The 23181-nt window shown below is 33.4% G+C and overlaps 1 protein-coding gene across 6 annotated transcripts; it reads left to right on the top strand.

Annotated features, from left to right (window-relative positions):
• Window positions 1-4303: 4303 nt before the first annotated feature.
• On the top strand, window positions 4304-22268 carry Pur-alpha (Purine-rich binding protein-alpha). Of its 6 annotated transcripts, none has more exons than XM_075298684.1 (9): window positions 4304-4370; window positions 11349-11722; window positions 11818-11880; window positions 11970-12085; window positions 12147-12249; window positions 12315-12433; window positions 14881-15002; window positions 15067-15172; window positions 20997-22268. In XM_075298684.1, the coding sequence occupies exons 2-9, from the start codon at window positions 11680-11682 to the stop codon at window positions 21183-21185; spliced, it is 861 nt and encodes a 286-aa protein (XP_075154799.1). In that variant the 5' UTR covers window positions 4304-4370; window positions 11349-11679; the 3' UTR covers window positions 21186-22268. The 6 variants fall into 6 exon arrangements, with proteins under 6 accessions (XP_075154799.1, XP_075154800.1, XP_075154802.1 ...); XM_075298685.1 differs by lacking the exon at window positions 4304-4370 and adding an exon at window positions 4423-4441; XM_075298687.1 differs by lacking the exon at window positions 4304-4370 and adding an exon at window positions 4651-4801 and having other exon boundaries at window positions 11818-11850.
• Window positions 22269-23181: the final 913 nt, after the last annotated feature.

Here is a 23181-nt window from a genome sequence, read left to right as displayed (position 1 = left end):
AAAAAACAGCTGATGAAAAGATAAACAAAACATACCAAAACCAAGCAGGGTTGCAAATAAAAAGTATGTAGACGTTTACAAAGAAATTAATTTACAGCCAATATTTTAGATTTTGTGATTTTTTTCATTTTGAAAAGTGTTTTAATTCTTTAGTAAATGTTTCAAACGAATTTCATAGGCCTTCTAATTGCAGCAAAATACGATAGGTTACATTTGTATAACCGTTGTATTTTTCTTTCTGTTCCAGTCCAGACCAAGTGTTGCCGCTTTGCAGCTTTTACAAAAATTCATGTTTCATTCCAAATAGGCGATTTTTTCTAGCCATAAAAAATGTATTGCTATGTTAAGGTCGGTATGCAACTATAACTAATTAAACAATTAACACTGAATTAACGGCACAAAAATATATATGAAGACGATTATATTTTAGCAAGTCTAGTAAAATTATGGATGCAAAAGATCCAATGCATTGATTGCGAAACATTTTATATTTCTAAATTAATTGATTAAAAAAAGTAACCGTGAGAACTAGCTGGTTTTCAGCTTGAAACCAGATTTTCCGGGATTTTTTCGGGATTATTTAAATGTTTTAAGTAATAACAATATACATCGCCACAAAATTGTTGTACATTAAACCAATTTAGTTTCATTAAATTTTACAAAAAAAAAAGTAAAGGATGCTGATGAGGAAACGTGCGTCAATCCAACCATCTTGCAGTCTAAAGGGCTTTGCCCAAATAAAATTGACAAACATTCTTTTCCTCTGTTGGTTAAGCTACACTTGTAGTTTAGACAATGCATGGTTTTAAGCTGAAATCAAAAACAACAACAATGATTAAAGAGGAAAAAACCAACAATAGGGCTGTTTTCTTTTTGCACTTGATACAACATTTGTATGGGCTATCCAGAACATCGTTGCACTGGTGTTCTATCTAGAACATCTCATCAGTGCAAGTCGTGCCGATCTTGCCAGATTGTGTTTTGATAAATTGACGCTTCATCGATTCACATGTAATTCAAAGTGGTATAGTGTCATAAATAATCGCAGCAGTAAATTTTTATTACTAATTGGAGCATTTCATACATTAAAAATGCAAGATTTCACTTCTTTTCTGTGATTGTTTTTAAACAGCTGATGACAGTGTTGCATATTTTTGGAGATGTCCTGGATAAACGTGTACTCTGTTTTCTTTTAGTCCTTCGCGGCTTAGGGTATCCAGTGCTAAAAGAAAACAGCCCTAATAACAAAACAAAACGAATAAAAAAACAAAAGAATATGTTCTTTTGTAAAATAAAAAGCAATTTCATATAGCTATCATATCATCCCTGCCAACATTTTTATACCCTGCTCCACACTGTGGAACAGGGTATTATAAGTTAGTGCATATGTTTGCAACACCCAGAAGGAGACGAGATAGACACATGGTGTCTTTGGCAAAAATGCTCAGGGTGGGCTCTTGAGTCGATATAGCGATGTCCGTCTGTCCGTCTGTCCGTGAACACATTTTTGTAATCAAAGTCTAGGTCGTAGTTTTAGTCCAATCGACTTCAAATTTGGCACAAGTATGTATTTTGGCTCAGAATAGATCCCTATTGATTTTGAAAGAAATCGGTTCAGATTTAGATATAGCTCCCATATATATATTTCGCCCGATATGGACTTATATGGCCCCAGAAGCCAGAGTTTTAACCTAATTTGCTTAAAATTTTGCACAAGAAGAACAATTAGTACTGTAGTCAAGTGTGCCAAATTTTATTGAAATCGGTTCAGATTTAGATATAGCTCCCATATATATCTTTCGCCCGATATGGACTAATACGGTCCCAGAAGCCAGAGTTTTACCCCAATTTAGTTGAAATTTTGCACAAGCAGTAGAATTAGCATTGTAGCTATGCGTGCCAAATTTGGTTGAAATCGGTTCAGATTTAGATATATCTCCCATATATAGCTTTCGGCCGATTTACACTCATTTGACCATAGAGGCCAATTTTTAACTCCGATTTAGTTGAAATTTTGCACAGGGAGTAGAATTAGCATTATTGCTATGCGTGCCAAATTTGGTTGAAATCGGTTCAGATTTAGATGTAGCTCCCATATATATCTTTCGCCCGATTTACACTCATATGACCACAGAGGCCAATTTTTAACTCCGATTTAGTTGAAATTTTCTACAGGGAGTAGAATAAGCATTGTTGCTATGCGTGCCTAATTTGGTTGAAATCGGTTCAGATTTAGATATAGCTACCATATATATGTTTTTCCGATTTCGACAAAAATGGTCAAAATACCAACATTTTCCTTGTTAAATCGCCGCTTCTTAGTCGAAAAGTTGTAAAAATGACTCTAATTTTCCTAAACTTCTAATAAATGTATATCGAGCGATAAATTATAAATAAACTTTTTCGAAGTTTCCTTAAAATTGCTTCAGATTAAAACGTTTCCCATATTTTGTTACTAAAATTGTTTTCCACCCTAGTGCATTAGCCGACTTAAATTTTGAGTCTATAGATTTTGTAGAAGTCTATCAAATTCTGTTCGGATCGAGTGATATTTGCCCCCAACATATTTGACGGATGTGATATGGTATCGAAAATTTACATCTACAAAGTGGTGCAGGGTATAATATAGTCGGCCCCGCCCGACTTTAGACTTTCCTTACTTGTTTGAATTTGGGGGCGCTTCTGAGAATCCCCACTACGTCGAAAACAGTCGTATACCATATCCAAAACTCCTCGGAAAACAGCGTCACTATTGAGAAGTTGTACCACGCCAAGTTACTACAAAAAAGTATTGCATGAGTGCAATTATTAGGTGCCTTTCTGGATACATTTAGAAGGACGCCAATAAGAGCCCCTTCAAACAATCTGAGAAAGTGCATTTTAAGATAGTTGTACAAGAATCATTGTGGTCAAGTAAAACACGATTGTTTAGAAGTGTATTAATTTCATTAAACATTTATAAATTCTCATAAATATAACATTTATACAACTATCACACCACATTTAACATATTTTTATGCATTAATAAAATATTGATGTTGAGTTACAAGTTGTAAGTTACATGTTGTAACGTCTATCAGCCAGTGCTTTTATTCCCAATGGAGGCAGCGTGTCTGGAAAAATATTTGAAAAACTATCACTTTGTTCCATTTGGAAAGTCAAAAATTCTTCACCAATATACCTTTCACAATTTTAAGCGAAATAACTATGTTTTCAGCACTTTAATATCGTTTTTACTTAAATAAATTATAAGAAGCTAGTTGTGCTTGGTGTTTCACAAAATATAAAATGGCTGTTATAACAATAGTGATGGCAAAATACTTTCATGCGAATGGTGATGGCAAAATACTATCACAGTTGGCGATTGTTGCAGTGTCACTTATGAGTCTGTGGTAGCGATGAAGATGAAATGGAACTTTGAAATGCTGGCAGGGATGGTATGTAATTCTACTTTAGTCCAACGCAAAATTGTGATGAAAAGAAAAACAAAAATATTGTGACAAAAATAAATACAAAAGACATTTCATATCGCTATCTTACTCAGCCAAACATTTTAAGGATTAGGTTAGATTAGGCGTATTTTCGTATACTTGTGATAATCCTTTTGTACTTCGATTTAAGTAAAAATATCAAGGCATTAAAATTTTTATCACATAAACGTGATCTTGTCATATTTTCGATGGATCATTTGCTTTTTATTTAAGGCCGCTATGAACCTCTAACGAAATTTCCTCTACCCATAAGAAATGCATTGATAGTTTTGCTATCGAAAATTTCGTGAGGTGATGTTATCGATTGCTTACATTTTGCTCTCATAAGAATAGTATAGCAAAACTGTATTATAGGCAGGCAACAGGAATTTTCGCTGCATACTGGGCTTTAAGCCTAGTACTAAGATCACGTTTTCGCACGAAAAAGTGTTATACTCCACGTAAAAAAAGCGTTGGCGCGGAATAAATGAGAAATCTTTGTTTTGAGCATTTTCAAACACATATTTATACAACCCTGGATTTTTCGCACGAAAAAATAGGCAGTCATATTATTTCGCATAAATAAGTTAACATCCCTGGGTTTGAGACCCTATTTACGGAGATTGATGAAGATATTCGTTTTTCGCAGAAACAAACTTAGTACTAAGCATTAAACAAAAAAAAAAACACCAAATCAACTGATACCTTGAAAATACCTTGTTAAATTTGCTTTGGACAGAACACCATGGAATTTCGCAAAGAAAAACAACTATACATTTCTATGGGTAGCAAAACTGATATAGCTGTCATTTTTCACTCCATTTTACATACAAATACGTAAATTGGCAACACTGCCCAGTACTAACATTTTCAGAGCAGTTGTGTTTTTTGTGTGAAGAGGTGCGTTAAGCTTTTCCTAGGTTTTCTATGAATTTTCCAAGACTGAAACGAAACTATATAGCTTAAAAATTGTACATAATATTGTGTGGTAATGTATTTGTGATGTTGTGTTAAAGGTAAATAGGGAAACTTAATGGGCGAATCTGAAAAACCAATTATTGTTGCTGTTGAAATCCAACATCATTATTACCGTCGTTGAGGCAGAGCAGAGTTTTCCAACAGAGTTCTTAGCCGAATTCAAGTGGATTTGCAAAAATAAACGGCGACGCGAACCGAGCAATGTTGATAGTGTTGGGGGGTATGAAGCCATCTTCAAGGTTTAATGTCTACTAGTATTGTGTGTAATGTACATTCACATATATGTGGTGCAATCAACGAAATTTGGAATTGTCAACTTATTACATAGTGTGTGGAACAGCAGCAAGGAATATGTGAGTGAGTGTGGCAAAAGGCTGCTGCTGTTGTGAAAACCAATAATATTAAAAAATGACCAACGACCTGACCCAGGCAAGAACGAATCCGTGGAAAAGTGACAGTTTTATGAATTTATTGACAACACCATCATTATCATCATCATCGTCTTACATATGGTGGCAACAATCGTCTATATCCATATACATCCATCCATACCTATATAATATATTATTCGTATATAACTGAGCAGGATTTTGTTTCATTGATTGACTTTTGCTTTCGAAATTCAGTGGTTTATAATATCGGACTTCTACCCATTTCGGGGCTCTGGGTATTACTCACAAGTGCCTTAGTGTAATACAAACGATTTTCACAAAGGACTACTTCCTGAAAGACAGTTAAAAGGAATAAAAAAATATATATGAAAGGAAAAACACAAAAACAAAAATCAGGTCCCGATATGAATTCAATGTCACACGTCATGGTGGTGTTGAGGAAAAATTCTTCAACAGTTTTTCCCCACAACATGTAATTTTTCTTCGGGTTTTACCTAATTTTGTATGAAAAAAAGTGAAATATTTAACAACACAGTTGTTGTAATAAATAACCAACCAAAATTGTGTTATCTTGGATATTTAATAAACACTGTGAAAATACCCTATAATTAGTTTTGTCCATTGTTGTCCTATTGGATCGATAGTAGTGATGTGGTGACTATGTGATACACATTTAAAGCTGAACTGGCTTTTAAGGTATTGGACAAATAAACTAAATAAAACCATGAATTTGGCTTTAAGCTAAATAGATTATTGTAATAAATTGCTGTGAATTTTTTTTTTTTGGGTTCGATTCCATAACCGAGACGAAATAAAATAAACGAAAATGTGTGTCCTTGGAACCCATATGTATTCGTGTTATATAGAGCGAATATGACAGTCACTCCATGTATATCTGCATCTATAAAGTATGGAGCCACAGTGAGCCATGGTTAACTTGACTTGACGCAGAAAGTCGTAGGTTCAACTCGCACTTGGAACAAAATATGTGTAATACGTTCTAACATCTTAATATTTTTTAAAATGTTGTCTAAGTCTGGTATGTGACACAGTGTCAAGGTGTTCCTATATGACCATAAAATGCAGGACCCTAATCATTGGAATGAAAATACAAGGGGAATATCCCAATTCTTATGAAAAATCCTTTACTTGTCTTTTAAGATGAAAACAATTTAAGAAATTCCTTCCCTTGCATTCCATGAGATGTTCGTGGCATATATGTACGAGGGTTGTCTTTTTTATTTTGCGATTATAGAACAAAAACAAATATTAATAATCCAAAAAGCTATTGATTTTCAAAATATTCCCCTTTAAACTACCCAGCAAAAAAAAAGCGTCGCCAAAAAAGTAGTGAAAATGTTATTTTTGGATCCGGGAGTGGTGCAAAATTAGCGCAGAAGCGATGATTTCAACATGGTCTTGTGAGCCACCGTCGTGCAATGGTTAGCATGCCCGCCTTGCATACACAAGGTCGTGGGTTCGATTCCTGCTTCGACCGAACACCAAAAAGTTTTTCAGCGGTGGATTATCCACCTCAGTAATGCTGGTGACATTTCTGAGGGTTTCAAAGCTTCTCTAAGTGGTTTCACTGCAATGTAGAACGCCGTTCGGACTCGGCTATAAAAAGGAGGTCCCTTGTCATTGAGCTTAACATAGAATCGGGCAGTACTCAGTGATAAGAGAGAATTTCACCAACGTGGTATTACAATGGACTGAATAGTCTAAGTGAGCCAGATACATCGGGCTGCCACCTAACCTAACCTAACCTTCCCTTCAACATGGTCTTGTCATAGGACGGATGTCCACAATTTCAACGGCCGTTGCACTGAATTTGCATCACTTCTTAATGTGTGATGCGAATCCAGTGATTTGGATGTGAATAAAGAAATTTTGCGATATTTTGACGAATAAATAATTTTTAAAATGTTTTATGATTCTTAATGCATTATAACGCTTTGACATCAAATATTTTCAAAAATTCGCAATTTTTCTAAAAAAGATTTAGCATTATTTTCGGCAAAATTTAAATAATTTGCACTATTTTATTAATTTTTAATCTGTTTTTAACCCATTTGAAACAATAAAATTTTAAATTTCCAATTAAAAATATGAAAAAAGCGAGTTATAAAATATTGACTCAAATCTACTTCCTGTGCAGTTAAAATTAAGAGATCTTTGGGAGAACATTTTTGGAAGTGCTTTTAAAGTTGTGCCTTAAGAAGACCTTCCAAATTTTTTTTTGCTGGGTATATAAACATTTGCATGCGTTTGAACCAATTGTCCAAGCTCTTTTGGCATTCTGAACGCATCTTCAGGTGCTGAACTTTCGACAGATGCGCACTTAAATCCACGATTCATCGCCTATCACATTTTAATACATGTGTTTCAAAGGACCGTCATCGTATTTATTTTTTCTATCGTTTTTGAGCGATTGACAAATTGCGTGGGATCCAACGGGAACACATTTTTTGACTGTCAAATGTTCATGCAACAATGTTTGTTTGTTTCACTAATACCTAAGGCTGTCCGAATCTCATGATATGCCACATGATGAACTTGCAATATCAGTTGACGCACAGCATCAATGGTTTCCGGAACAACAACTGTCTTTAGACTACCCTAACAAAATTCGTTTTGGAATGAACTACGATCTGAACGGATGAATTCACCATACTTTCGATAAATACTGATCCTTGACGGAGGTTCATCGCCAACAATTTGATTAAGTTCGTGGATGTACTGTTTTTGAGTTAATCCACGTCGGCAGGTGTAAAAAATAATGGCACGAAAATGTTCACGCTTTAATTCTATTTTTTGGGGAGGTGAATGTTTTAAGCTGTTGTAAACAACAATAAACTCAAAACTGTCAAGCTTTACGATAGTTGGCAGATTGCAACACTAGGGTTGTCCAATGCTGGCATATGAAAGGCAATCCTCGTGCAGATAGTTATGTACCTGTTATGGGTTGATCCATTCCTCGCTGCCGAATTTATATTATTGCCATTGGTATGCAATATGGATTATTTATCAAAAATCTAAAAACAAACTCGTCTAATCACCGTATAAAGTCAATTGTAACAAACGAAACGAAGGTTTTCGTTCGGTCATAGATCAATAAAGGTAGAGACGTCTAAAGATTAGATCCGAAGTTTGGAAAAAAAGCTATAATAGGCCGAAGCCGCTTATTTTCCGGAAATTTGTAGTTAAAGAAGTTTGAGGTGCTTTAGTTCAATATTTGATACAACAAAGGCATAAAAAACAACAAAACAAAGATAATTCTGTCAATGTCTTATAAATTCCTTTAGCAATATTCAAAATAGAATTCAAAATTCAATAGTTTGATATTATATTGACAAATAAGGATTTTTTGTACATTTTTGCTGGACCGTACTAGTACCGTTGCTCTTAAATGTTGAAAAGGGGAACCATTCCAATACTCAAATATGTTACTGTTACGTAGCTACTTAGGCTCCATAATATCAATCCATTCAATCTCTAATACTGTTTTTTTTTCTTCTCAATTTTATTGGACATGAAGTCAAGTTTTTCCCAATATGTATTTATAAGAGAATGATTTCAACGGCGATTTTCGTTTTCCAAAGAAAAAATTGAAAGGTCTGTGGTTCGGTTCAATTGTGCGTTCGCCACAATTGGTAGAATTCTACCAAAAGGGTAGAGTTTTTACAATTCAAATTGCTCTACTATAACATAGTATATTTTTTTTTACCAATATCGGTACCGAGAAATTGTAATATTGGTATGGAATAATAAATAAGTTCAAATGCTAATATTTTTAGGGACTATCAAGTTAGTCTCGTATATACACAATGCTTTATTATCGCAATATACTGCCGATCTTTACCACTACTGTGGTACAGGGTATAATAAGTTTGTGCATTTGTATGTAACGCCAAGAAGGAAAAGTCTGAGACCCATCGTTTAGTATATCGATCGTCTTAGAATTAAATTCTGAGTCGATTTAGCGATGTCCGTCTGTCTGTCTGTCTGTCCGTCCGTCTGTATATGTGTATGTAATTTTGTGTGCAAAGTACAGCTCGCAGTCTGATCGTCCTCAAATTTTGCACAGAGGTTTACATTGGCTGAAAGACAATCGCTATTGATTTTGAAAAAAAAATCGGTTCAGATTTAGATATAGCTGTCATATATATTTATCACCGATCTGGTCATAATTGACGTATTTATAAACGTATTTTCTCAAAATTTCGGGCAGCCAAATATTTTGGGGCTTTCGTAAGATATGCAAAATATCAGCCAAATCGGTTCAGATTTAGATATAGCTCCCATATATATCTTCCGTCCGATTTGAACTTATATGGCCTCAAAAGCCAGAATTTTACCCTGATTTGCTTCAAATTTTGCACAAGGAGTACGTTTAATAGCATCATTAAGTATACCAAATTTCGTTGAAATCGGTTCAGATTTAGATATAGCTCCCATATATATTTTTTAGTGATGGGCATTGTAGTTCAATGAAATGATCGCTCACTTCAGCTCTTTTTCGGTCAGTGAACTAGTTCGGTCAGTTAGTTCTCTAGTTCATTGTCGGCCAGTGAGGGGTTTCCAGTTCTTTTCTGGTTCATTTCAAATTCATAATAAAGTACAAGTATATTGCGTTGTTTTATTCATCCCACAAAAATAAATACGAAAATAATCCCGAATAATTTATGTGCAACAAAAAGCGATATGAGTTTAAGGACTGAAAACTATGACAATGCCAAGGAAAGCAAAAATAACTGAGCAAACAAACTGTTTAGCTAGCTGAACTGACATGGTGAACGAAAAAGAACGATTAATGTGATCTAGTTCAGTCCGTTCATTTCAGTGATCCGTTCACTTGAACTAGTTCGTTCGCGAACTACCCAACTTTAATATTTTTTGTCTGATGTTTACCTATATGGCAAAAAAAGCCAGAGTTTTATTCTGATTTGCTTCAAATTTTGCAAAAGGAATACGTTTAATAGTATTGTTAATAGTGCTGAATAAAATATGAAACAATCTACCATATTCCCCTACTCTGGCGTACATATATATGAACCGATTTTGACCAAATATGACATGCATAGTTAGAATAATAGTCCTGCTATTTCAACAAAAAACGTAAATGGGAGAATAATTTTGGCCTCCGTGATCATATGGGTGTAATCGGGCGAAAGATATATATGGGAGCTATATCCAAATCTGAACCGATTTCAACCAAATTTAGTACACTTAACTAGTTTCAAGTTGGTTTATTTATAGTTTCACATACAAAAGATTACAATCTCATAAATACAGTATGTGATTCAAGATGATTAAACACAATATTTAGGATATCATAAAAGGAAATAAGGATTAATAACATTCATTATCTTTCATAAATCATTCATAAAAAGAAAAACACAATAAAAGATGAAAGCGAAAACAATAAAAATTGCGATAAACAGAAAAAACAAATTAAACGCAATAAAGTGTAATGAAATATAACGAACAAATAAAATAAGAAAATAAATTGCGTTTTTCGGCGTTTAAACAATGCTTAATAGGGGGATGTTTTGAACTGAATTGCGTTGCTTAGGTTTTGTATTTGTGCAGGAAGAGAGACTATAATACTAATTGTTTTCCTTGTGCAAAATTTCAATAAAATTAGGGTAAAACTCTGGGGCCATATAATTCTATATCGGGCGAAAGATATATATGGGAGATATATCTAAATCTGAATCTAACTGATTTTAATCAAATTTTGCACAATATAGTACTAATTGTTCTCTTTTGAGCAAAATTTCAAGCCAATTAGGGTAAAACTCTGGCTTCTGGCCCATATAAGTGCATATCAATAGGATTCTATTCTGACCCAAAACAGAAACTTGTGCCAAATTTGAAGTCGATCGGACTAAAACTGCGACCTGGATTTTGATCACAAATATGTGTTCACAGACAGACGGACGGTATATAGCTCTGATTTAGTGGCGTTGCTTTCTAAAGGTAATTTCACTGCTTCCAACAAACAGTACAATGAATGAGGTTTTGAATGGCCCTAAAGCAATACATAAGCGTGAACTTCCATACCCATATACATATATAACAATACCCGTATTTGCCATTTATTAAATATTTCACTTAATTAAATGGTATAAAGTTAATAATCTTCGGTTAATTTTTCTGTAATATTTGTGCAGCCTAGATTAGTTTTAAAATTAAAGCACGATCTTGAAATTTATTATTTTGTAAAAATTAAAAAAAAAAATCGTCAACTAAATATAGAACAAACTTATATAAATGGCTAGAAAAGGAATAGTAAATCGTATACAAAACGAGAAATTCCTCTAAATTATCAATGAAAAGTACTTTTTCGTATTCTTTCTATTCCAAAATTATTCCCAAAAATGGCAAGTAATAATTGACAAAATTCAGAGTCCTGGTGACACAACAAAAAACGAATACATTCAATACCAAAGAATATCAAAATTAGCTGTCGTATTTATTATTATTGTATTTATTTCAATTTCAGGTGGTAAAGTGTGGTAAAGTGTGAAAGCGGAGTTAAACTTGTGTAAGAACGCGCGCGTACGACACTCACACGCTACCTGGTAACACTGAGCTGACTGGCAATTAGACAACACAACGTCTAACGCAAGATCTAAAGATCCCAAAAAGTTGGACGGCGAACGAAGAGTGTGGTGAAAACTCGAAACGACAATACAAAAATCCCTCCTAGCTGTTAATTTGGGTATAGGCGTATAGGAGGCAATATAGATTATTGACCCGATATAGAAAAAAAAAACGCTTTAAGGTGTTCTTTAATTTTAACCTTCAAGTAGGAGAAAACGAATAAAAGCAAAATGTCGGATATTGGTAGCGGAGATGGAGATCTAGGAGGATCAAGTACGTATAAGAACATTTAATGAAAACTATATTTTATCGAATATTTCAAACGAATCTATGAATGGAACAATATATTAAAAATTACTTTCTTACAGAATATAATGCTCCCAGCAGCATGGATGGCGCAGGTCGGTGTGACTTTGATCCTTCTGCGAAAAGTATACCAGAAATTCAAATTTTTACTACAAAACATTTTAATAATAAAATGAATGTATTATATATATATTTTCTCTATTCCCAAAAATAGCTCCTCAGGGACAAACCGAACAGGAGTTGGCTACTAAAATGTTGCAAATACAATCGAAGAGATTTTATTTAGATGTAAAACAAAATCGTAGAGGCCGTTTTATCAAAGTGGCTGAGGTAAGTGAAGATTAAAATCTATATGTTGCGTTACTAATTTGATGGCATCGATAATTTTCAGATCGGGGCTGATGGTAGACGCAGTCAGGTATATTTAGCTTTATCAACAGCTGCAGAATTTCGTGATCATTTGTCAACATTCAGTGATTACTATGCTTCTTTGGGTAATTTCTTAATGACTTATTCAACTTTGGACTATATAAGCCAATTATATCGAATTAATTTATAGGACCACCGAATCCCGATAATTTACCTGAGGACGGTAAACTGAAATCGGAAATGATGACCAAGGATAATAGGCGTTACTATTTGGACTTGAAAGAGAATGCAAGGGGTCGTTTTCTAAGGGTAAGCTTTTAGAAAAATATAAATATAAATTCGATGTAGGCCATAATCGAAAAAATCATCACAAACTCCGAGTCAGTGTTGGCAAAATTGAATTATTTGACTACTATTGTAATTTAAAAAGCCGAATTTTTTATGAGTAAATTTTTTAAAGGTAAAAAGTCGGCATTCTAAAAACTAAAATTTCTAATTGTCTTTAGACAGTGTATTTATTATCGTCATTATAATTCACCGCAATGTAATGCAATGTGTAATAACAATTTTACTATTGGTAATGCAAATTGTAATGAGCTGTGGTTACCTAATTTTTGCTGGGTAACTACAAGATTACAGGGTAATGAGAGTTTTTGCTGGATATGTAGTCCTCGACGTATTTCATAATCGCTTCGACTAATGATTTTTTATTATCCTTAATTTTAGTATTAAAATAAAGTTCGAATTAAGATCGAAAATAGGAACAAGTCGACTTTTCTATAATTGACTCAAATCGACTTTTAGATTGGCCAAGAGCCACTGACATTGGCAAGGAAAAAATCACGCGATTTTTTCTTGCAACTCCCTTTGGGTACTCTCGATAGTTTCGTATCGTCTCGTTTTGGAATAAAACTATCGATAATACCCCAAAGGATTATATACGAAACTTTGTGCAATTTAGTAGTTGCAAGGAAAAAATCGCGCGATTTCGAATATTCTCTTTTGGGGTATTATCTATAATCATCCATAAAATATAAAGAGTATCGCGCAATTTTTGTCTTGCAACTACAAAATTCGTATCGTATATATATTAAAATGACGTTGTACGTATGAGAGTCGATAACATTCCGACAGAAACGACGTTTGGAATGATGTTTTATGGATCAGTGTCGATAATATACCAAAGGATAGGCAGTGTGTGCAATTTTGTAGTACCAAGGAAAACAACTTGCACTATTTTCTTATCGTATATTTGGAATATTATCGATACTTTTTAAGTATATGTTTTGAAAAAAAAAAAACAGTTCTTCATTTCAGATAACACCAAGAAATATATCCGTTGTTACTGACAGGCCAATAAAAAAATTTGTGAAGTCACGTATCTTCGAAGCTTTCAAACTGTATATTTTTTTTTTGCTAATTTGGGTTATTCCTAAGTGCTGAATGTTTTGCCTTCTTTTTAAAATTTTGGGGTGTTAATTCATATACAATTGGGGCCTTATTTCATATTTTGGGGCTTTATTTAATATTTGAAATGGGCATTTATTTCATTATGAAAAAACGCCCCATTTTTTGGGCATTGTTTCATATCCTCTTTGGGACGTTGTTCTCTCTTTCTTTAATATTCTCTGTGGGGCTTTATTTCCATGTTTCCATATATACCCAACAAAAAAAGCATCGCCAAAAAAGTAGTGAAAATGTTTTTTTTTGGATCCGGAAGTGGTGCAAAATTGTAATTATTTTATTTTGGCCAAATAGGCTTAGAATTACATGCTCTGAATGAATAAATAAAATAAAAATAAAAAATTGGCGCAGAAGCGATCATTTTAACATGGGCTTGTCATAGGACGGATGTCCACCATATCAACAGCCCGTTATATTGAATTTGCATCACTTCTTAAGGTATGATGCGAATCCAGTGATTTGGATGTGAATAAAGAAATTTTGTGATATTTTGACGAATAAATAATTTTTAATTTTTTTTATGATTTTTAATGCATTATAACGCTTGTCTGGAACGTTTGACATCACATATTGTCAAAAATTCGAAAGAATTTAGCATTTTTTTCGACAAAATTTAAATAATTTGCACTATATTATTAATTTTTAATCTGTTTTTAAACCAATTGAAACAATAAAATTTTGAATTTCCCATTAAAAATATGAAAAAAGCGAGTTATTAAAAATTTTCTCAAATGAACTTCATTTGCAGTTAAAATAAAGAACATCTTTGGGAGGACATTTTTGGAAGTGCTTTTAAAGTTGTGCCTTAAGAAGAACGTCCATTTTTTTGTTGGGATACCTTGTATAACTTATTAACTTATCTCATGATTTTATTTCATTAATATATGGAATCGACAAAATTTGTCAGATTACCCTGAAATTTGAAAGATGTCGATGTAAGAGAGTTTAAGCGGTATATTTTGCATATGACAATAGTGGAATTTTGAATCTGGAAATATTTAAATATATTTCAATTTGGAATCTGGTTTTATATTTGACCTGAAAATGTAGTATGCGTATGACGGCACAATATACCGTATATACAGTCTACATATTCTCCTTATAAACCGATTATGTAATTATAGTTCATGTGGAAATATTTTTATATCAATAATAAGGGATAGTCAAAATATACCGATTGATCTCGTTGCAATAATCGATCAGAGCATTATGCAAGGGACTTTGCCTTATATTGTATCTTTGTTTTTTGTTAGAAAGCTGACTTCTCTAATAATGACTTCTATTTACTGTAGGTTTCCCAAACTATCACACGTGGTGGACCACGTTCGCAAATTGCCATACCTGCTCAAGGTATGATAGAATTTCGTGATGCCCTCACCGATCTATTAGAAGAATTTGGTACCAATGATGGGGGGTATGCGTGTAGCAGCGTTTTCCATTTGCTATCGTCTTTAAATATTTCTAATTTTACATTGCAGATTTAAGGGCGATCTACCAGAAGAGCGTCACATGAAAGTAGATAATAAGAATTTCTACTTTGATATTGGCCAAAACAATAGAGGTGTTTATATGCGTATTAGTGAGGTAAGTAAACAAAGGAATGTTTAGTTTGTTATTACAAGATAACATGGCAACTATATGGCGGCTAAAAAATTGGCGACAGAATCCCAAATCGTATCGAAAGCAATCTATTAATTCCGGCGAAAATTTGAATTCTGATATTTTTTGTTCGAATACGAAATTTCCATCTGTTTTGCCAAAAATTTGGAGATTTGATGAGTATGGTTTAAATAGTTAATATTTTAATTTCAGGACTAATATTTTTCACTCCAGGAAAACCTTTTAAATTTTCAATGAAAACTAAATTAAACCTTTTACGTTTCAAATGATTTTTTCAAGCCAAAATGAAATCTTTATCCAATTAAATTAAACCTTTTTCATTACAAATTAATACGTTTACCGTTCAAAAAAAAAGTTTGTATTACAAAATGCTTAGTTAAAGGGAATTCCCTTCCTTCTGTTCTCTGCGATAAAAAAGGAAGCTACCGTTGTGAAATGGTTAACATGCCCGCTTTGCATACAAATGGTCATGGGTTCATTTCTAGTTTCGACTAGAGGTGTGCACGTGACACGAAATTGTCGTGACTCACGATAATTTTCGTGATTCACGCGTGAGTCGTGAGTCACGCTCATGGCAACAGCGAGAGTGTGCGTGAGTCTCGAAAATAATAGCTTCGTGAGTGTTCGTCAGACAGGTATATTACTCATAAAATTATTCGTGAGTCACATTTTTCGTGAGTCATGGTATTTTTCGTGATTCGCAACATTTTCGTGCGCGAGTGTGCGTGAGTACAAATTTTCTTTTCGTGTGTCTGCGTTAGTAATTCCGTTGTTAGTGTGCATGAGCGTGTGTAATTACTCACGTGCACACCTCTAGTTTCGACCGAACACCAAAATGTTTTTCAGCGGTGGTTCATGCCACCGTGGTGCAATGGTTAGCATGCCCGCCTTGCATACACATGGTCGTGGGTTCGATTCCTGCTTCGACCGAACACCAAAAGTTTTTCATCGGTGGATTATCCTACCTCAGTAATGCTGGTGACATTTCTGAGGGTTACAAAGCTTGTCTAAGTGGTTTCTCTGCAATGTGGAACGCCGTTCGGACTCGGCTATAAAAAGGAGGTCCCTTGTCAATGTGGTATCACAATGGACTGATTAGTCTAAGTGAGCCTGATACATCGGGCTGCCACCTAACCTAACCTTATGCCCTCTAAGTAATATTGTTGACATTTCTCAATGATTTAAAACTTTTCTAATTGGTTTAAAAGTTGTGTGAAAGGTTTCATTTGGCTTAAAAAGATTTCATTTAAGATGATTTTTTTATTTGATTTTTTAATTCTTGCTTCAATCATGAAAATGATAGATACCATCGAACCCAATTAAAAAATTGGTAATATATTGGTTATATTTTTTTTACCCTCCAGCATAGGATGGGGGGTATATAAAATTTGTCATTCCGTTTGTAACACATCGATGTATTCTGGGTCGTGTTGAAATTCTAACCATGTCCGTTCGTCCGTAAGTCCGTCTGTTGAAACCAGGAACGAAACAAGCTATCGACTTGAAACTTGGCACAAGTAGTTGTTATTGATGTAGGTCGGATGGTATTGCAAATCCCCAGATTTGGCTTGCGGATCCTCTTAAGAGAAGCAAATTTCATCCGATCCGGCTGAAATTTGGTACATGCTGTTCGTATATGGTATCTAACAACCATGCAAAAATTGGTCCATATCGGTCCATAATTATATATAGCCCCATATAAAAACCGATCCCCAGATTTGACCTTCGGAGCTTCTTGGAGGAGCAAATTTTATCCGATCCGGTTGAAATTTGGTACGTGCTGTTATTATATGGTCTTTAACAACCATGCCAAAATCGGTCCATATCGGTCGATAATCATATATAGCCCCATATAAACCGATCCCAGGATGTGGTTTTGAATCTTCTTGGAGTAACAAATTTCATTAGATTCAGTTGAAATTTTGTGTTTTGTGTAACTATATGGACACTAACAACCATGCAAAAATTAGTCCATATCGGTCCATAATAAAGGTCTGCGATTTCAAATGGCTTGGATTTTTATAAAACATGCAGAACATCAGCGCTTCGCTAAACAAACCAAACAAATACCTCGTTCGACGGCAGCATGGCTTGAAAACACATACACAACGAAAGGCAATCGAACCCAAATCAAGCATAATAAAAATCAATTCCATGTTGCATAGAACTTGTTGCTACTTGGGTTATAAATGTTTTGCGTGGGTTATGCATGTTCTACAGAACCTCAGGCAGCACAGCAGTGGTGTGATTTAATTTTGTGAAAAAATATGGATGCCTTAAGCAGCAATTACTTCAATAATTTTTGTACAATATAGGAATTGTTATTTGATATAACTTAGGTATATAGTTGCTTTGTAATACGTTATTGGCCAATAGTCTTTTGTATTATAATGAATAAATAAATAAATAAATAAATATAGTAACTATGAAGCTTGGTATGGCTTCGCGTATTGTTATTTTTATACCCTCCACCATAGGATGGGGGTATATTAACTTTGTCATTCCCTTTGTAACACATCGAAATATTGCTCTAAGACCCCATAAAGTATATATATTCTGGGTCGTGGTGAAATTCTGAGTCGATCTGAGCATGTCCGTTCGTCCGTCCGTCCGTCTGTTGAAATCACGCTAACTTCCGAACGAAACAAGCTATCGACTTGGCACAAGTAGTTGTTATTGATGTAGGTCGGATGGTATTGCAATTGGGTCATATCGGTCCACTTTTACGTATAGCCCCCATATAAACGGACCCCCAAATTTGGCTTGCGATTGCTCTAAGAGAACCAAATTTCATCCGAGCCGGCTGAAATTTAGTACATAGTGTTAGTATATGGTCACTAACAACCATGCAAATAATTATATATAGCCCCCATGTAAACCGACCCCCTATTTGGCTTGCGGAGCCTCTAAGAGAAGCAAATTTCATCCGATCTGGCTGAAATTTGGTACATGGTGTTAGTATATGGGGTCGAACAACCATGCAAAAATTGGTCCACATCGGTACATAATTATATATAGCCACCATACAAACAGATCACCAGATTTGACCTCCGGAGCCTCTTGGAAGACAAAAATTCATCTGATGAAATTTGGTACGTGGTGTTAATATATGTCCTTAAACACCCATGCCAAAATTGGTCGAAATCGGTCAATAATTATATATAGGTCCCATATAAACCGATACCCAGATTTGAGCTCCGGAGCCCCTTGGAAGAGCAAAATTCATCCGATTCGGTTGAAATTTGGTACGTGATGTTAGTATATGGTATCCAACAACCATGCAGGAATTGGTTCATATCAGTCCATAATTATGTATAACGCACATATAAAACGATCCCCAGATTTGACATCCGGTGCCTTTTGGAGAAGCAAAATTCATCCGATCTGGCTGAAATTCGGTACGTGGGGGTAGTATATGATATTTAACAACCATGCCAAAAGTGGTCCATATCTGTCCCGATCCCGAGATTTGGTTTTGGAGCTTCTTGGAGGAGCAAATTTCATCCGAGTCAGTTGAAATTTGGTACATTGTGCTAGTATATGGCCGTTAACAACCATGCCTAACTAGGTCCATATTGGCCTATAGTTATATATAGCCCTCAGATAAATCGATCCCCAATCATACAATAATTGGTCCATATCAAGTTCATAATTCTATATAGCCCCCATATAAGCGACCCCCATATTTCAATTCTTGCTCTACGTACCGTGCAAAAGTCCATGTCGATTCGTAATTATTTATAGACTTACCCATACATAACTTTTTTGTCTAATATATACCACGTATCGACTATCTCACAATTTAGAAAACGAAGCTAAGAAGTTTTAAGATACCACAACCCAAGTAATTCGATTGTGGATGAAAGTCTTTCGTAGAAGTTTCTACGCAATCCATGGTGGAGGGTACATAAGATTACGGCCGTATATACTTGTTTTATTTCATATTGGTTTTTGTTTATTTCTGGAGTCGAACTTTTGGGATTGAAAATGAAAATAAATTACATTGACTTTCAATTTTAACGTAAAAGTTTTTTTGTTTTACGAATTTGGCTATATTTGCCACACTAATTGAACGATCTCCTATTCTACTTCTTCTAATGTAAATCTTAACTTTGTGCTATTCCACGGAAGTATCATAGAATATGAAGCTTACACAAAAATCATTCAAGCTAGAGACAACTATTTTTAAAATACTATCACACACAGAAAAAAATTTCACGAAAATTTTTCCAATTAAAATCTTAATTGAGTTTTAAAAAATATTCAATTAAAAATTTAATTGATTCAACAAATTTTTTAATTGAAATAAAAATCAATCACACAAATTAATAGTATCAATTAAATATTTAATTGGATCAATTAATTTTTTAATTGACTGTCAATTAATTTTTTAATTGATACTATCAATTCTGTGATTGAAGACATTTCAATTAAAAAATTAATTGGATCAATTAATTTCGTGATTGAATCAGAAAAAAAATTTTTTGTGTGCATGTACTTTATATATAAACGGGCGGTACTAAGCTTATGTTTCACGAGAGAAAACCAAAAATATAAGTGCAAAAATAATATAAGCTTACGAAATTATTTGCAAAATCTAAAATAGATTGAAAGAAAATGGCATCACAAAATTAATGGTAAACTTAGTACCTCCTTTAATGCAAAAAAAAACTTACGTTCGGGGAATCCATGGCTTACAAACTTTTCTTGCACACACCCACACACAATTCAATAACTACGCATCAACTGCCCCACCATTTAATTTGTTGCTTTCAGCTCTGTTCAGAAGATGTTGCAAGAATAACAAAATGTTGCAAGCACTTTAGAACATGCGCGCAGGTTCTACAATTCTTGCAACCGACTTGTGGAAATATCGCCCGACTTTGCCAAATAATATATCACAACCCACAATTGACCACATATCTCGAGGGCGAGATCTAACAAATATCCTTGTAAAATCGCCACTGCTAAGTAGCAAAACTTGTAAATATTACTCAAATTTGTCCTATACACACAAAAAAAATTTTCTCTGATTCAATCACCAAATTAATTGATCCAATTAATTTTTTAATTGAAATGTCTTCAATCACGAAAATGATAGTATCAATCACAGTTTTAATTGGGCATAGAAAAAATTCTTGATTAAAAAATTAATTGATTTTTTCAGCAAAATTCAATTAATTTTTTAATTGATTCAATGAAAAATTTAATTGATGTTGATTGCAAAACGAAATTAATTTATTAATTAAAAAAGGTAACTATTTTTAATTACTTAGTTAGATTGGCTTAGAGTTTTTATTTGGATTAACAAATGATTGTTTGAAATACATTTTTAATTAAAAAAGTAAAAAAAAATCAGCACTTTTTTAACTGAATTAGTCTTCCGAATTTGACTAAAAAGTTAATTGTATCAATTAATTTTTTAATTAAACATTTTAAAAATTTCAATCATTGACTTAATTAACTTAATGTTTCTATCATGATTAAAAAGTCAATTGTATCAATTAATTTATTAATTGAAAAAATTTTCAACTTCAATTAACTTTTTAATTGGAAATATTTTGGTGATATTTTTTTCTGTGTATCTCGAATAAATATGTATCGCCCCATAAATCATAACATAAACCTTTATAATAACTCCCAAAAAATTTGAAGTAGTTGAGATGGTAACACAAATTTTGATTTACATAGTGGTGAAGGGTATAATATAATCGGTCCCGCCCGACTTTAGACTTTACTTACTTGTTATTTAATCGATTGTAGTAATAATTTTTGTTTTTTTCTGTAGGTCAAATCAAATTTCCGTACAGCTATAACTGTACCCGAAAAGTGCTGGACACGTTTTCGTGATATATTCAATGATTATTGTGAAAAAATGAAAAAATCGTCCGAATCACCATCGTCAATCACTGCCGATAATAATACCATACAACAACAACAACAACAGCAGCAGCAACAACAGCCATCAGCCAAGTAAAAATACAAAGAGGCGACGGCGCGTGGTTTAACACACACACACACACCAACAAAATTTGGGGTAGCGCGTGAGGAGGAGGAGAAGGAGGAGAGTAAGGCAAATTTGTGGGGAATTTGGATAATGAAGAAATGATTAGATTTTAATCACACACAAGTAGTAGTGGGAAACAATTGACAATGTCATTATTACTGTTATAATCTATTACATACGACACTCTTTACATACACACACACACAAGAATACACTGAGAAACAGAAACACCAATCCTATATTAAAAAAAAGATAAATAGACCCACACATACAGAGTAGGTTAAAAAAATTTAAAGCAACTGTGTTTTGCCAGAGGAAAAGAAAAAGATTCATTTGTTATTAGCAGTAACAATTGACCATTTTAATCGATATCGTATAGAAAAATCTTTAAAAAAAATATTAACAGAATAACTCGATTTTAATCAATTTGTTTGTTGACAATTATCTTTTAATTTCACAATGATATGAAACTATTGTTAAGCTTACACTTCGTTATATGTGTGTGTCGTGCGCGAGTTACTAACTAAGGCGCAAAATGCAAACTGTAAAAATAAAAGAACTTAAAAAACAATACAAAAGAATAGAAAACTACAATTCAAAAATCAATGAAACGAGATGACAAACGAAAAAAAAAAAAATACCAAGTTAGACCCAAATACACATCAAAATATGATTAATTGGCTAATGAGAATAGATCCATCGCAATGTTAGGATAAAAAAACATCCGAATAAATCCACACATATACTACTACTACATTTTACATAAAAACCTACACTCACAAAGAAACAAAAAAAGTACACACACACACACACACATACATGATGATAATACCCAGAATTCACCCACCCACCTTGTATCACTAAAGTGTCCCCACTTCGAAAAGAGAGTGGCGGAACACTGGTGAGACAAAACGTATAATATAATCACTCTTTATGCAAAGTTAACACATCAACTACAAACAATCCTACTAGGACCAGACATTGGAAATTGTATTGCCGTAGGTTCATTCAATTATTAATTAGTACCAATAAAATAATAATAATAATAAAAAATGATCATAAAATGATCAAAAACATTGGCCGTATACCATAGGGATTTAGTTTCTTTTTTTATATTAAATCCCTCTCGCAATCACTTCTTCTACAATTATTACTATTATTCCAATTTTCTTTTGTTTTAAATTTTTGCTTTCATTACTTTACTTTTGTTTTTGGATCTTCTTTACTTTGCTATTTATTAAATTAGTTGTATGCCTGTATCATAATATTGTGTACGTAATTGTTTTCATGTTTATTTTTATAAATTGATTGTATCTCTTATTTATATATATATTTTAGTTAAAATCTGTGCGAAACGTACAGAAATTGACATTATTTAAACAAAACAAACATTGTGATTATGTGGAAATTTCAACAAAAAAAAAAACATGTTATTGTATAATAAATTTAGTTATTATCATAAATCAATTGAATGCAAATCTTAAAAATTTGGTTTTAATTTTCTAAAAAAATATTTTTTGTTGCAAACATTTCGCTGTACCCTTCGACGATATAGATGGATTTTTCACTTTTGTGAAATATACTTTAAAAAAATTTCAAAGTTGATATTCGTTATTCCGAATGATACATTCAATTGTGTAGATTTTCGAAAAGTTTTCTAAAATTTAAAAAACTCGACTTTCAATAATATTCGCTCAATGTATTCGAACTCAGTTTCGTTAGCTTTGACTTTGAAAAATAGCTATGGGTTACAAACTTATGGGTAACAAACATTTTTAAGACTTTAAAAAGATTATAAATCTAGTAAATGATTACCATTGAAAAGTTCGCTCCAATGCTTAGTACTAAGTTCGTTTCTGCAAAAAACGAATATCTTCATCTATCTCCGTAAATAGGGTCCCAAAGGCAGGGATATTAACTTATTTATTCGAAATAATATGCCTGCCTATTTTTTCGTGCGAAAAAT

The sequence above is a fragment of the Haematobia irritans genome, chromosome 3 (assembly GCF_050003625.1).
Source record: "Haematobia irritans isolate KBUSLIRL chromosome 3, ASM5000362v1, whole genome shotgun sequence".
Classification (NCBI taxonomy): Eukaryota; Metazoa; Arthropoda; class Insecta; order Diptera; family Muscidae; genus Haematobia; species Haematobia irritans.
Note: the sequence above shows the minus strand (reverse complement) of the source record. Positions and strands in the feature narration are given on the sequence as shown.

Coding starts and splice junctions, on each gene's coding strand:
- Pur-alpha (XM_075298684.1), top strand. CDS start 11,680: ATGTCGGATATTGGTAGCGGAGATGGAGATCTAGGAGGATCAA. Junction 12,250..12,314: donor TGATTACTATGCTTCTTTGG/GTAATTTCTTAA, acceptor ATTAATTTATAG/GACCACCGAATCCCGATAAT. Junction 15,003..15,066: donor TTTGGTACCAATGATGGGGG/GTATGCGTGTAG, acceptor TTTACATTGCAG/ATTTAAGGGCGATCTACCAG.